General features: G+C 35.8%; 1 protein-coding gene across 11 annotated transcripts in view; it reads right to left on the bottom strand.

The window, feature by feature from the left end:
• FRYL (FRY like transcription coactivator) overlaps positions 1-16,341 on the bottom strand; it is a 170,309-nt gene that overhangs the window by 52,803 nt on the left and 101,165 nt on the right. For all 11 annotated transcript variants that reach the window (XM_071807478.1, XM_071807476.1, XM_071807474.1 and 8 more), the window contains 17 exons: positions 15,219-15,322; positions 14,488-14,596; positions 13,452-13,538; positions 12,632-12,803; positions 11,795-11,927; positions 11,450-11,557; positions 9,902-10,139; positions 9,074-9,259; positions 8,890-8,976; positions 7,840-8,108; positions 7,225-7,420; positions 6,162-6,286; positions 4,802-4,859; positions 3,736-3,827; positions 2,152-2,324; positions 1,518-1,678; positions 869-979 (listed from right to left, as the gene is read on the bottom strand). In XM_071807478.1, coding sequence (XP_071663579.1) covers positions 869-979; positions 1,518-1,678; positions 2,152-2,324; positions 3,736-3,827; positions 4,802-4,859; positions 6,162-6,286; positions 7,225-7,420; positions 7,840-8,108; positions 8,890-8,976; positions 9,074-9,259; positions 9,902-10,139; positions 11,450-11,557; positions 11,795-11,927; positions 12,632-12,803; positions 13,452-13,538; positions 14,488-14,596; positions 15,219-15,322 — 2,409 coding nt within the window. The remainder of the gene's footprint in view (positions 1-868; positions 980-1,517; positions 1,679-2,151; positions 2,325-3,735; positions 3,828-4,801; positions 4,860-6,161; positions 6,287-7,224; positions 7,421-7,839; positions 8,109-8,889; positions 8,977-9,073; positions 9,260-9,901; positions 10,140-11,449; positions 11,558-11,794; positions 11,928-12,631; positions 12,804-13,451; positions 13,539-14,487; positions 14,597-15,218; positions 15,323-16,341) is intronic.

Consider the following 16,341-nt stretch of genomic DNA (forward strand, 5'->3'; position numbering starts at 1 on the left):
AGGAAAAAACCAACCAACCAAACCAACAAACAAACCACCACAAAACCAAAAAAAATGCAATACACAAAATTTTCTCCATCTAAGACTGATGAGACCCCAGCTTAAAATACTGAGCAATTCTATCAAACTGTTTAATGTTCAACTGCACACACAGTCATAAATTATTGAAGCAAATAACTAGATAGCTCTTCTGACGTTTTTGTCCAAAGTTCCAAGGCTACCCTGAAGTATCTACTATTTTCACTCGTCTTACTAAAAGCTGAACACTGACCTAAAAGCATCAGATACAGAAAAGCACTTAAACATACGCAGGAATTCCAATGGGACACAAGCGACAGATCTACACAGAGACCTGCGTATTCTCTTGAAGCAAAGTAGCCCACTGAATCTGTATTTTTATTTTTATGTAGTCATAGTATTAGTGCAATGGAAGTCCCACCTTTTAAATCTAAATCTTGCCTTATTGTTTAGATGGTCTTAAGACTGGTCCTAACTCCACAGGACCCCAATGGACTCTACAGTCTCACAAGAGTTCATCTTCAAGATCTCATATCCTTTACATTTCTAAAAGATCTCCTGATTACTACAACTAAACCTAACTGATTAGTTTATAAAAAATAGACAAAGTTTCACTTCTTGCCCTTTCCTCTTCCATTCTGTTTTGTCTGTTCTTAGACTGCGATTAGGGACTGCCTTCCTCAACAGAGCGAGTACACATATTGAGGACAGTGCAAAAAATTGCACTACTGAAACAGTTTTGAGCTTAAGCCACTCTAAAGCATTTAGGGCAATCTGATCACAAAACTCATTAAAACATACGTTGAAGGCACTGATGGTCACAAACCCATGTTGACATTGCCTGTATTACCTTTTTATCTTGTGAATCCAAAATATTATCCAGCCATTTGTATAAATAGCCATCAGATGAAAGCCCGACGTTATCTGCAACAGGGCCACAACACAGTACAGCAGACATAGCCTTTAGAAAGTAATTGGAAAACACTCCATTTTAATAACTTAGACACAGAAAGCACTTTAACCAAGTCCATTAAAATATCAGAAAACTAACTTCTATCTGGTCAAGGGAGGAAGACCAAGGCTAATAAAAAAACGTTTAACATATTATTCAAGAAATTATTAAAGCACAATTTTCTCAACTACTAAATACAAGGAACTATCCATACAGATATGCCGACATACATAAGCGTTAATACGTCACTTTGATGGTTAATGTACTTTCAAATGGAAGCCTTTCTCCTTAGGCAACTGAGGACTAAAGTCATAGGAAGTGAACAATTAGCAGTAATTTTAAGAAATTCCTACAGCAAGTGCGGTAATTTACAGTATGGAAAAAGCCAAACTGTCATCAATTTACATGTAGGCAGAAGAGAAAAATAACTAAGTCATGAATGGCAACAAGAATGTGAAAACCACATCCAAAAAGCCCTAATGTTAAATTTGCATTAGAAAAGTTATCATAACAATCTATTTCCAAAATTCAAAAAGTGCTAAAATACCTTTAATGCACAGTATTGGTGTCTGTTAATTCGCATGTTCCTATCACTGTATCTGTCCAGGGGAGTAAACATGATACTAAAAGGACCTGCCCAATGACTGAACAACATGAACAGACTGTGGCGTAGACTCTGCTGCGGAAAGACACTTCTTCTCTGGTGTACTGTAAGAAAAGCACAGTCAGATGCACTCCTCGTGACATTCCTCGAAATTAAGTACGTAAAACAGAAACAGATCCAAACAATGAATACAAAAGGAAAAATTAGTGTAGAGAGACAGTATTTCAACATCATAATAGCTGGATATAGGTTTACTATTGTCCTTTTAAATGTCACTAGTGTACAAGAACAAGCTATTTATTAGTCTACAAAATTTAAATGCACTGCCAGCCAACAAGGCTTTTGCTAAATAAGAAAATTACTTGTATGCTTCCAAACAGTACTAAAAATTGCCCTGAACAACTCATGTTGCTAAAGTTATATACAAAATGGATGACATAAATTACTTTTATGGAAGTATTCTGAAACTTCAGAGAAAAAGTGGATTTTTGTTTAGTTTTCATTGTTGTTTTGTTTGTTTTTAATGTAGTGCATATTGAAGACAGTAATCAGACGTTTTTACAGCATTTTTACATACCTGGAACATTTTGAATGATATTTGCCACTAAGGCACTAAAATGGCATCGGATATCTTTCAATGTATCAGAATCCTTTTCATTTTCTGCTTCTAGGAGTTGTCTCGTTAGATCGACATACTCAAGTAAAGTGTTGTTGAGGGAATGTGTTTCATTATCAAGGCCACCACTCGCACTTAAAAATAAAATTTAAAAAAAATCAAATAGTATGATACATACAATGATTTTTGAAAACAATTCTTTATTTCTTTCTCTTTAAAAAAACCTACAACCTCATCACTGCAAATATTTACTTCAAAGTAATTTCTTCACCTCGCTTCTATTTCAGTGTTAAATAAAAAGCTTCAGTGGAAGCAAATAATTAAGCCTCACTACCAGAAGTCACTTTGCCTTCCCACAGACTTGGTTCTCACACTGGGGACAAGTGTTAAAAACAATAATAAAAAACCCCAAACAACCAACACAGCTGACTAGACATCAATACTAAAACAAATCAGAGATTAAAGACTACATGTGATTCAAACATGCCCTCCTTTGAAAAACAATGGTTAGAAGGGTCATTCCTTTCCTCTCAGCTCCCTCCTTCCACTTGTGTATTGAAGACAACTGAAATGCGTGCCTTGCGCACGATCAGCAGGATGGGGAGATTTATGTTAGCCCATAACTGCCTGCTGGCTTCCACCACAGAGTCAGACTGGCCTCGAGAGAAATGCTGACAGGGTGCAGACTGTAGTTAGGAGGTATTTTACATACACTAATTAAACACCAGTGAGTACCTTAAAAGAAGGGACGCTACGATTTTAATGGCTGCACTCTGAAAAATCAGCAGGAAGAAGGCAAGAAAGGCATTTTAACAGTGTTTCTGAAGCAACATTCTGAAATATCCTGTTTACTTGCTAAAGATTGAGAATTTCACGCTGATTATCTCGCCAACGCTGACAAATAAATCCTTAAGTAACACAGTCTAACTGCCTAACCGTCTCCTAACCTACTTGCCCTTACACAATTCCACCTGGATAGAAAAAAAATTTGCTAAGAGACTTACAAAACACATGCTAGAATTTTAAGTCTTCTTTCAAAGTGTCCCTACACAAGTAGGGTGAACTAATTAAAAAACAAACCCAGTAACATTCTGCCTCCCTCAGAAAGGAAAAGGTCCAATATTAATGAGCAGTAGTCTCCTCTGCACAGGACACACCGACTCGCATCAGGACTCTACATGAGGAAGAATTACAGACTGATCATCAAACAGTTGTAACTTGGGTTTTCTGATTTGTGTAATTGCTTTGATGTTTGAGCTCACACACAAACAAGAAGAAATTTGACACACTGCCTGTTCAAAGCAGTATCTCAGAGAATCTCAGCATTTTAAATAAAACACAGACCACTGTGATAAAAAGCACGGGGACAGGGAAGGATTAGAACCCAGCAAAATTCTGAGTTTTAGAAAACCGTGTCTATTTATTTAGTGGTACTACACTAAAAGTCACTGAAGAATTGTGCATGCTTTTTAGACTGGGTCATAAGAATACTAGCGACTTAATTTAGATGCATAAACAACATATTCTCATCAATGCTGCCCCTACCTGTGACTAATGACACCAGCATCTGCCAACAGCTCAAATATTCGTACTAGTTGTACTCGTAAAATATCTCGACGCCTGCGTCGTTTCATGTTCTGTTCAACAGAGGAAACACAAAATTAAATGAAGCAGAGGAAAAACTACGTATAAAACCAGTGCGGTATACAAAAGCACTATTATATCTGTACTACAACTGGCACCAATTACCAGCGGTGCCAACCTTTTAAGATGAGTTACCAAAATTGCTAGCATTTTTAGTAAAACAGACAATGAACAAACTTTTTCCCTGTCATAACTCCAAGATATACTAGCTTTGCTATTGCATGTATTCTCAAAATCATGTTTTTTATCAGTCTCCTGTTGCAAAGTGCAACATATAAAATGATGAACTGAAGTACAAATGCCAATCTTTCTACATATTTGCATGCAAGACATAGCCCAGTAACATTTTCAAAGAGATGTTCCATCCCATCATCTGTACTTAATTACAAATTTATTACTAATAAGAATATGACAGTAACCACAAAAAAAAGAGTAATCATCTCTGAGTTTGTATTTGCAGAGATTATTATTTATTTGAATACCTACCGAGGCTTCTAAACCTTGCTATAAAACAGGCTCTCCATCAGCAAATTTTTAATCATAGCAGTCAGTCAGGTGAGCTTACAGCCTTTTTCATTTAAAAAAAAATAAAGCTGCTGGACAGCAGAACTCGATTCTGCATCTCAAGTACTACTAATTGTGGGCACATTACTGATGATACAATGAAATAACAGCTGTGTAAAACTGTGCTTAGGTAAAAGAATTAAAACCATGTGGAAAAGGTTACAGAAATGTTTTCATCACTTGAAACAAAAGCTCTTTGATACAGGAATAATACAGAGCTCAAAACAAAGTTCTTCTAATGTAAACACCTCACAATCATTTTAAAAAGTAATATCTCACCCTTTTATCTGGTATATTGACAGTTTTTAGGAGCAGAAACTAAAGAACATAACATTTCTTCACTACCATTTGTGAGAAGATAGTTAAAACTGTGTAGTGAATATAGTAGAAAATATCTAATTACCTCTGGCCTTCTTTCAAGTGCTTCCTTAATTATAGGATGTAATTCTTCTATTAGTTCCCTGAATTAAAATAAAAGAATTAAAAGAATAAAAACAATCATTAAATTAACACCTTAACTGAAAGATGTTTCACAGCAACTAGTGTTACAATATAACTTAAAACACCCTCAGGTTTTCCTTCTTTACCTGTAAGTTTCTGAAATAAATCAGCACTTAAGGGAGATGTTTCCTAAAAAGATATTTTCCTAATTTGGAGACAAACTACCAAACGAATCTCTCAATAATTACCATGAAATTTGCATTCACCCAGTATTATGGCATATTTCTACCACAGATAATTTTCGTTTATTTTCATATCCAGGGTTCAACAAATCTTTATGGTGCAAATAGATACTATTAGGGAAAAAAAGTATGGTGGCAGCTTATCATACAATTCTCGTTCAGTTACGATGCATTTAGTTGTTAATGAAGATTGTTTCTTTAAGGCAAATAATGCTATGCTGACAGAAGTCAGGCTGGTGTCTAAGAAAGCTGAAGAGTAACGTGCTTTGAGGCTGTGGTTACATTCCCAATTTGTTCTGAAGGTTCACAGTCTTTATTACTACTCAGTTCCTTCTGCCAGACTGAGACTCTCTTATGACTCCAAAAAGCCAACAGGGAAAGGGGAAGGACATCAGTAGTATGGATCTATGCAGACAAAACAGTAAGGTAAAAACACACCGGTTTTACTTTAATATTTGTTAAGATAGTAAATACCTCCTCCACTTATATTTTTTTGAGTGTGACATATTTTTATTAGTTTTATTAGTGTATTAGTTAAGAAGTTACAGAAAGCTTACTTAGGAAAAAAAAAAGGGGCAGGAGGTAAAGAGGTATGTGCCATGAATTTCAGAAAACAGTTGTAACTGGTATTCTTCTCAGTTTCATCCAAAAACCTCTTTTTGGAATACAGTTATCGTGAACTTGCCACACAGAAAAAGCTCAGAAACATGTGCTTGTTGGTAACACCAATAAAAAAGGTTGGGTAACTCTCACAAACATGACTATAATTAACATTTCAAATGTTAATAGTCCACACAGTCTTTCCTTCCATAAGGGCAGCTTTTCATATCAACAAAAGGCATTTGTTTATTGTTTCAACTAACTACTTCTTCTTTACGCAGACATGACCTCTATGTAAAATTATTTCAACCTCTAATAATCTTTATCACAACACTAAATGCTAGAAAAGACAATAGCAATCAGTTTTCACAGCTTTTTAAAAACTCTTAAAAGAAAAAAAAAAGAAAGCTTTGTTTCTGAGCTCTGATTCCCCAGCTTTTTAATCGAGTAGCGTAAAAACAGATTAAACACAACAGCTACCTGAAAGCTCCTGGATTGGTCCTGCCAAGTCCCAGCACAAGGGATTCTGTGATTTCCATGCTCTCAGAGCGCATCATTGGAACTATGTGCTTAAACAGGGAGGAAGGGGATGGAATGCCAATGATCTAAGGGAAAAAAAAAACAACACAACAACCCAAAACCAGAATAAACCAGAATGAAGTAGTTACCAAACAATCAGGTGGTGTGACATTAAACATCTGCTGTAACTTTACAGTATTCTCACACTGAGCAGTGACTTAAAATTATAAAAATGAAATTTTGTGTCTTTAACATGGAAAGAGACGTTCTGAAATAGTAAAGTCCAATGAATGGCTCAACACGATAAACAGATGCTTTGCATGTTTAGTGCACCTGCCCTCCTTAGGGAGAGGAAGCAAATTTCTGGTGCCCAACACCTTACATTCCACTGCTGCTCTCAAAAAGAACAAAGCTTTCAGTTTACAGTTTCTCACACTTAGGGAAAGGATCCTGGTAACAAATGGGTAGAACAGGCTGCTCCTGTCAAAATTTTGCTACACAGTGCATGAGTTATCTTCCCCTCTACTGTACCTTCTACAAGAAACCAAAAAGGAGAGGAACAAAATGAAGAAGGGGAAAAAAGAATTCTGCAGGAGGTATGAAGCAAGGCAGATAGAAACCAGCCTGTGGTTAGGAAAAACATGACAAAATACATAATGCCTGAATAGGTCACTGCTTCAAGTTACTGAGAGGAGGGGCTATTCACTCAGAATTGCAGAAGTCTACTGACAGAAAACAAACAAACAAACAACCTTAATGGGAAACAAAACATTTCCTCATTGCCACTAGATAAGACATGACATGATCAGATTTTGTCTGAAAAAACATAAGCTTCTACAGCACAGACTGGGAGAAGCAAACAAAAACACTATCCTAAACAAATGAAAGACAACTACATACTAAAACTTGTTTTCAGACAGACTACACAAGTTTCTAAGACCATTATAGTTATATTATAAGCCTCAGTTGTTCCTACTTCCAATAACATGTAGATTTTTTTACAGCAAGCATTAGAAGAACCTACTCTTGAATCAATGCTATAACCACTGTCAGGAGTAGACGCCAGCGTCTCAGGAGGAGAACATCTCACAGAGCCTGCGGAGGTGGAGGAGTTTGAAGATGATGCTGCACTGCAGCAAAGAATCAGGTAGTTTCTCCACAGCCCAATATAGGAGTCACTGCTTGTAGTAGTATTCACTTTCTTTGCATTGATAGGGCTGCTATTAAAAACAAAACAAAAAGCTCAGTAGAGTTAATAACGCTTACCAGGTTTCACTTTGTTTTTCTACTGAATTTATTTTTCAATTATGTATATGCCATTGCTTCCAAAACTGTTAGCACAGTAAACTCTGAATAAGTTATTCAGAACAGATCTTTACATCAATAATATATGCTTTTGTAGTCAAACCTGTTGAACTACGATATGGCTGAAGGCATGAATTAATTAATCTTTAGAGTAGATAACCTTTTTCCAGATAGAACTGCTTTATGTTTTCATTATATAAAGTTGAATTAAGTCCACAGAAAATATTAACAGTTCAGATGTCACTTCACTGAAACATAACAACATTATAATGATGATAAAACTTGAAGGAATACTCAATAAAATATATTGTATTTATTTTAGAAATTAACTTACTTGATATCCACTTGTGGAGACAGCAGTTGGAGCCTGGTATAAGCAAACGTCCAAGCATAGCTTACAGCTGTTGGGCAGTGTTTTGGAAGATTTTCCTGTTTCATAAAACTTGAGAGGCTTATAATCCATGGATCTTGACCTTGGGTCACATGTGCAAATATCCATATATGAGATGGACTGACCACATCAAACTGGTGGCTGATTGGGGAGGAATTCCAGTCAGCCAGAGTTTGTAAATCTATTGAACTGGGACAGTACAGTAAAGTAGTCTGTGTGCAAGAAAAAGAGAACAAGGCAATGTTAAATAACAATCTCCTCATTGTTCAATATCTAATAAAGTATCAGTGTCAAAACCCCATTTGGAATAGATAAAAACACATGACTTCATATATGTGGTTTTGTTTGTTTGTCTGTTTGCTTTCCCCCCTGAAGTTCCTAGTGTGGACAGTTATATAAACATGCTGGAATTGGCTACTAGGAAATAGTAAATTCCAGAAAAAGACCATTTCACTCACAATGACTTAATTCTTCCAAAATATTCCAGACTCTAAAAGCCTTAGTACTGACTTCCAACTTATTTCCTAAACCTAAAATCGGAAGAGCTTCTCCTTAATATTTAAAAGTGAATGATAAATATATAAATAAGGAATTCAGCTGTTACTCACTGGTAGTTAATATAGCTTTCATCATGGATAACAGATACATTGTTAGACACTGTTTCAGTGCAGAAAGAGGCAGTGGTCTTTGCTTCAAATAAATTGTAACATATGAGCAAGAGGAAGAAAAACAGAGCTGTCTGTGTGTACACTGCAGTCATAATGACACACTATCGATCAGAAAGTGTACAATGGTGGTATCAGCCTCACAACATTCCTCGTGTTTTTTGAGGGTTTTTTTTTGTTTGTTTGGGTTTGTTTGTTCAAGGTGATAAATTGCTGATAAAGTTGGCATGGTCAGTGACACTATCATTTGAACTATATACAATTTATTTGGGACAGTTTTGCAGAAGTACCTTATCTTACATCTGACTTAATGTAAAAACTCTCCTACCTGGTCAGCCCCAGTGAGATGTATGAAACTCTCCAGGATAGTAGCACTTAGTCTGTCCATTACATCTATAGCCAAGTCATCATCACTCTACAGAAGACAAAACGCAAAGCATAAAATATTAACAGAAAGTCAAGGCAAAAGCAGTTTCATTAAGCAGTCACAAGAACAGGTCATCGACTCTTACCTTAGAAATTTCTAAAAGTGTGAACAAGGCCCTAATTTCTCTGAGAACGCTGACAGCTAATCTCCTGGTGGCAGGCCTTGTGCTGCAAAGGATGACCAAAGCAAAGCCTTCCACCACGTGAAATACACTGGAATAAAGGGTCCTCTCCAGAGGAAGGGTATGGGCAGCCCCATTGGATACACCACGCTAAGAAAAAGATGGCAGAAGTTGAGCAAATCAAGAAAATAATAAACACTACCAAGCTATAGTTCCATTACTGGCAATGGCAGATTTAATCACAAGGTATTTAGATCTTGTTTGGCTACTAATCAAATTTTGCATTATGAGAAAGGCATAAGATCAACTACTTTGGTTTTTTAGTATCTCTCTGAATTTAGTCCAAACAAATATCACAAGAAAGTTTTTCATATTTCACTTTCTGGCAAGAATGATGTAGTGAGAGTAGAATTAAAAATACATAGTACTGTTACATATAGGATTGTATAAAATTAAATTATTTGAACCCTTTCTGTTTGCTAGGAAAAAAATGGTACTTTTTTTTCTAGTTCTACTGTTTTACCACTCCTATTTAATATATTTCCAGTTACACATTATGACTTTCGATGTAAGCAAAAATGTGGCCATGAATAAATATTTAGGGAATATTTAATATTATTAATTTTTTTTTCAAAAATGCTGATTTAACATAATAGGTTTAAAAATCTTCAAGCACTGTAAGAAAGTAAGCCAAATTGTTATTACTTAACAAAACCAATAAAGCCTACTAATAGAATTGTATGTAGATTCAAACCACGTTTTAACACATCAAAGGATCTTATTTAGAAATACCTGAGAATCTTGGGTTTTATTGTGCATTTGAGCTGCTTGTTTCCATTGATTTATGAGCTGCACTAACATTTTTACTGCATTGTCAAGAAGCGTTGGGTGGACATCAGTCACTTCACGCACAATAAAATACACAAATCCTGAAAGAACATCTTCCCGCCAATCTGGAAAATCAAGCATTAATGCTTGGAGAGTATTGAAAGCCAAGGCACGAAGTTCTTCATCCATATGAATTGTCAGCCTGTTTAGAAAAAATACCAATATCATCACCCTAGATTGGCATACTCTTAACCAGCCTTTATACACTAAAGTTTGGTGTTAACTCTTCCTTCTTTGCTGTACAATGTAGAATATTTCCATGCAGATGAATTTCTGCACTGAATACACTGAAACTGGCTACTAACAGAATGTGCTACCACTAAAGCAAAACACTGCAAGACTTCACAAAAAGTAGTATAAACAAATAATTCTCAAGAGAAATGGTCAAGTCTTTCATACAGTGCAACTTCGCATGGATCTGAGCAACCACCTTAGAGCTCAGCAGGCAGCCACCCTGTGATGTACAGGTTGTCTTCTTCAAATTAAAATGGAAAGCTTTACTTCAGATATGAGAAAAACAACTTGCAAAAAACCATTTGTATATATACTTGAAAATACGTCTCAGTCTGCTATGACAGAAACTTATCCGTATTGTATTACCATTTAATACTTGATGTCTTTTATGCCATTTTTGTCACTGAATAAAAATTGTCAGAAAAACCTTAGTCTCTCAAATAATTACTTTTATATATATATGTATCTCAACACACTATATACAAATCAATACCAAGACCATTCCCACATTAAGCCTGGAAAAAAAAAAAAAAGCGGAAAAAAAAGCGAAAAAAAAAGAAAAAAAAGCAGGGGGGATTAAAAAGAAAAAAAAAAAAAAGGAAGGTTTATCACTCTAGCAATATGTAAAGTCTGTCTGCATGTTCCACAACTACATATTCTCAGTGAATGCTCAGTTTACCCACCTGGAAACACTTGGTTGTCCAGTTGCCTCAACTACTTATGAGTACTGATAAGGTACATTCAATTTAAACTGAGATAAGAGATGGAAGAATATGGGTAGTGTTGGATCAAAAAAATGGAAAAAGGAAGTAAGATTAGTAGAGAATACGACAAAAAGTTTCCCGTAAGTGCCTGCCTCATGCTTTGGTCATGTCAAACAAGAATACCTTTATGATCATTTACAGTATTAGCAACAGGAAGAAAAAAAATATAATAGTAGTAACAAAAAGTTAAGAGAAGTTCAAAAAACAAAGCAACGGGAATAAATTCCTACTTTTCAAAAAAATGCTCTCTAAAAAGAATTGTAAGATCTTCAGCATAAATTTACCTCCTGCTACTCTGGCCAGTAACACTTGATCAGCTGCAGAAGGTGGGCAGAAATATGAAGAATGGATTCTGGACGCCATAGACTTGCATCACTTAGTGCACTAACAAACTTTTATACAAACAGCATTGAAAAAGAAACATCCACCAAGAGCAGAATTTCACTCCCCTTACCTTGCAAGCAATTCAATGAGGTCAGTCCTGCTCATGCCATCTGGAATCAGTCTTGGGATAGCAGCAATACAAGTTCTGAACAAATCTATCTTAGGTTTTCTCTCACCCCTACAAAAATAGTTTGTAACAAACAAAACAGGAAAATCTACTTCAGTATACAACAAATATTTTCAATTTCATGGCAAAACTAAGGAGCTAACAATTAATTAATGAAATCACCATTCATTTAATAGTCAAGTAAAAAGCCAACACTTGTAATGCATTAGTGATGGCATCTGCAACATTACAGCATAAAAATACTAGGACATAACTGTGACAGTGAAAATATTGTAATTCAGTACGTACGTAATCATGTCTTCAGGTTCTTTATTGGACATCTGCACACTAGTCATGCACATGGGCCTTCCAACTTCTTTGTCCAAATGCCTAAGAATGCTATCTAGCGCTTTTCTGACTTGAGGGTAGTATATGGACATTCCTGAAAAGCCAAAGAGTTCTGATCACTTCTCTCATCTGTTCTCGTTTAATTTTCACATTTTTATTAAAATATTAATCACTTATTCAGCTCAGGACAAACTTCTTCTTGTACAAAAGATGACATGAAACTCACACTCTCAGTGTCAAAAGAAATGTATGAGTAGGAGGAGGTATTATATAAAGCAGAAGCTTCTTTTAGAAATAACATAAACAAGGAAGCAACCATTAGTTGCTTTTCTGTTTTCTCAATTCCAAGCATTTTAGTTCTAGTTTAAATTGTACATGTTGAAATAATCCTTTAGAGATGACTACCTCATCCACAGAATATCAACAAAAGACAGGGATCAAAACTGTCTTATGCCACTTCAGCTGTGGGACATTGGGAGGGACATTCTGGAGTGACTGCAAGGCACCAAAAGTTGCTATGCTATTTACTACACTAATCGCACTCAGGCTGCTCTGTGCTAATCAGACAGCGCAGAACACTTCAAAAAAAAGCCATGATTTAGTCCCAAACACCAGAAGGTCAATACTGACTGGCAGCCCTCTCTGAAGAATTAAAGCAATTCTGTTAGAACAGACTATCATTAGAGTCTGGCTAACTGTTAAATACAGAAATAAAGTTACACAAATGAACTGCTGGGGAATAACTGAGAACATATAGGCACATACTGGACTGCCAACTTACAAAAGAATATAACACACCTATAACTTTCGCTTCCTCATCTGTCAGCGTTTTATTAAGAAAAATTTTCTTCACACGCAGAGTATTTCCTGAGGGAAGAACAACTCCTGTTGTTGGCATTGGTGGTTCACCATCTTTCTGCTGCAAGCTATCTGCTATGACAAGGAAGACTCTGAGGCCGATATTCATCCTCTTCAACAACAAAAGTGGGAAGAAAAAGGAAAGAGAAAACAGAAGAACGTATAACATTAAAGTAACACAGATGAGGCAAAAGACGAATTGCATTTTTCCTCTCTTTTAAACCGACAGCAGTACGGTTCCAGTAGGACAAGCATTATTTGAATCTTACGGTAACAAAAGTAGCAAGAAAAAGTTCAATCCTTCAGTGCCTTCCCACAACTCTGATTTCAGTTGACTTAGCACAGACTAATATACCAAATACTTTATAGTACAGAGTGCTAAGGGACTTAGTATGAATCTCAACAATGACAAACTGAAGACAGACATTGCTTAAACATCTACTCTGTTAGATCGGATCGTGAGCCGTAAGAGCTGGGTACGACTTCCCTGAAAATAGGCTTTGCGCATATGCTGTAACAAAAATTCAGTCATACTGACTGAAATTATTGTTGAAATGAGTCTGCACTGTAGTGCTGCTAGCTTACTCACTGGAAATGAAACAGCAAGCGTGCACAACTATTTCTTTAGTTTTAGCAGATCACCCTTTTGGATATTCATTAATCTGCTTTCATTCCAGCTCAAAAGTGGTTAACCACTTTCCCCCAAGAAATTCCCCAATGTCCTGTTCTCTCTCTGCAGGCAAATAATGTGCTTTTTTACCTCTGGATTAATAGTGAAGGTTTTCGGTGATTTTCCAACACTAAGGAGATCAAATATGATTTCTTTCATCGCAAAATCCAAACGTTCCTATAAAGGAAAATAGATTGATAATCTCTTTTTCTGTTAACATACATAGTTTAATTCCTCGCCTTTGCAAAGGTGCTGAGCAGCATTTCTTAGAAGTTTAAGAATATTCAAAAGTTTTAAAAATATTCTTTTTATTCTAGTTATTCTTATGCTTTAATGTTCTTTTAAAAATATAGTACAATTCAACACAGCTCACCCCCTGATATGGTTGAACCATTTCTCCTTAAAAGAAACCCAGACAATTCTGCTCAGGTCAAACACATTTCTACAAATAAGCTGAACTATTTTAGGTAACTAAAAATTATTGATAAAAAGAGGAGCACTAGGAAACAAATATAAACATTGTAAGGGTTGTGTGTCCTGCCTCACCCCTGCATGACCCGAAGCAAACAATTTCGGGAGCTGAAGCAGAAACAAGCTACCTGTAAGACAGTAAAGCATGCCTCTCATCTATAAAGTTAAAGATGAATGGGAGTTTATCTTTTGAGATCATATCCTGCACTTGATATTATGAAAACAGAAGCACGTAAAATAAATGATGATGCAATACTGACTACACACTACACACATTGCATATTTTTTCTGTCTACAGAGGCTAGTTTCCAGGCTAAATATAAATGAATACTACTGTTCAAATGCTTTGTCCCTTATGAAAATATTATAATGTAATATACGAATTGTATTAGTGGTTTTTTTAGATATACACACACACCAGATGTAAATAATACTACTCATAATGTTCTTACACAAGAGTTACTGAAGTAAAATAATTTTGCTACTAGTAGAAACAGAATGAGTCACTTCATTTGTTATACATATTTGGGGAAATTATGTTCACAATATAAGGCCATTAATTCAGTGCAAATATTTCAAAAACTAACCTTAAATTTACATTTCTTCAAAATAATGTTCATCCTATTCATATAGCTCCACCTAGACATATTCTTACCTGAGCAATGAACTGAATAATCTTCACAAATATATTGAGAGGTGTGTCTCGTGGGACCACACTACGTGATCCTTTTGGAAAAAGTGCTGATACAATGCTCATGAGACGGCTACAAGAATTCAGAAACAAAAAGAAATTTAAAAAAACTTTTAAAAATAACTTTTTATAGTAGCATAGATGTCAAGAGATCAAATCTGGAAGAGTGTGGAGGGTTACAACTAAATAATGCAGACACATGCCAAGTGGGACCACCTACAGAAAGCACAGCCCTCTGCTGTCACAGGCACCAGTATCACAGGCTCGTTTATGAAGTGACCAGGATCCTGCTCTAACGTAGTAACGGTCAGGAGGTGGGGCCAAATCTGAATGACTATTCCAAACGCTCATGATGCTAATTTATAAAGAAAACCTTTGCGTTTCCAGCCCATACTTAGTGACGGCCACTTCACACCCTGTTTGTTCTGGTACCATTACTGCCTCTTAGCTTTAATAAGTTTCTTGCTTCTTGTATCTCCACCCTCTTCTATCCCTACAAAGACAAACTATTATTTCTCCTTGTCAAAGTAATCAAGTTTTTTTTGTTTGTTTTCTCTGTTAAGATGAAGTTTTTGTTCACCTGTTTACACAACTAGACCATCCCTGCGCTGGCTTCAAGATCTCTTTTGATATCACTAGAGGAAAAAAAAACACCACCAATCAATGGTTTCAAATCCTTTGCATAATGAACTTACCTTTGAGTTACAGTGTTGCTTTCACATTTTATTCTAATAACATAAACCCACAATAACCTATACAAAGATTCCAGTGCAACTCGGGACATTTTGGGATCTTTATTCTGTAAAATAAATGAAAAATACAGTTACCGTTGCCCATGAGACACTCAGAAAATTATATTATTACTCTTTTGACTTTTAAAAATATTTTCAATATTTTTAACAATGAAAACTGATGTGTTTAATACCGACTACAAGTTTTAATGTGTGTTCATAAAAACAACTCTGTAGTGCGTATTTCCAAAACTACCTGAATATTTAACTAGTAATTCCACACTATTTTACACATCTTTCACTCTGAGAGCAGGAGTAACTAAAAAGCAGATTTTCTTTTGAGATGAACACCAAGAATGTATTGCTTCCACAAACTTCCTCACTAGGCCATTGGTAACAAATACCCACTTTATAGCAAAAAAACTTATAGTTTGTCTAAAACATTGGAGTAGCTGCTTTGGATTGGGCACAAAGTCTAAGTCCATCATTCAGTTTATGACAGCAGACAGTAGCAGGTGCAGAAGAAAAGAATGCAGGGCAGGCACACAAAGACGCTTCTCTGGGGGTGCGCTCCAAGCTTCACTCAACTTAGCATTTTTCTTGTGGGCTGTATTTTTGTTATAACAATTAAGAGAGCTTTTTCTTGAATTAATATAAAATCTAGTGGCATAACTCAGTTTGAACTATGCACTCTATGAAAAACATTTTTTTGTCTTAACGCTGCTACTAGGAGGTTAGTTTTGCTCTTCCTAGCTCTTAAACTGTGTAAAACAGTAAGCAGCTAACATTCGTCATACTAACTCCAGCAATCCCTCTTCCAACTAGAGATTCTTGGTGTGTTTATAATCTTGAAATGTCCAAAGAGATTCTGAGAATCAGAATAAATGATTCCCAGTTATCATCTTTTTTGGAATTCTCCCAGTCAACAACAACAACAAAAAAAACCACAACAAAAACAAACAAAAAAAACACCAAAAAACCAAACCAAACCAACCAAACAAAAAAAACCCACAACAACAAGAACCACCTCCTCTATCTCCAGTGAAGTCCCTCTGCTTCAAGCGTCATTTATATGATGGCTTGGACC

Source organism: Patagioenas fasciata, chromosome 4 (genome assembly GCF_037038585.1).
Source record: "Patagioenas fasciata isolate bPatFas1 chromosome 4, bPatFas1.hap1, whole genome shotgun sequence".
In the NCBI taxonomy this organism is placed as follows: Eukaryota; Metazoa; Chordata; class Aves; order Columbiformes; family Columbidae; genus Patagioenas; species Patagioenas fasciata.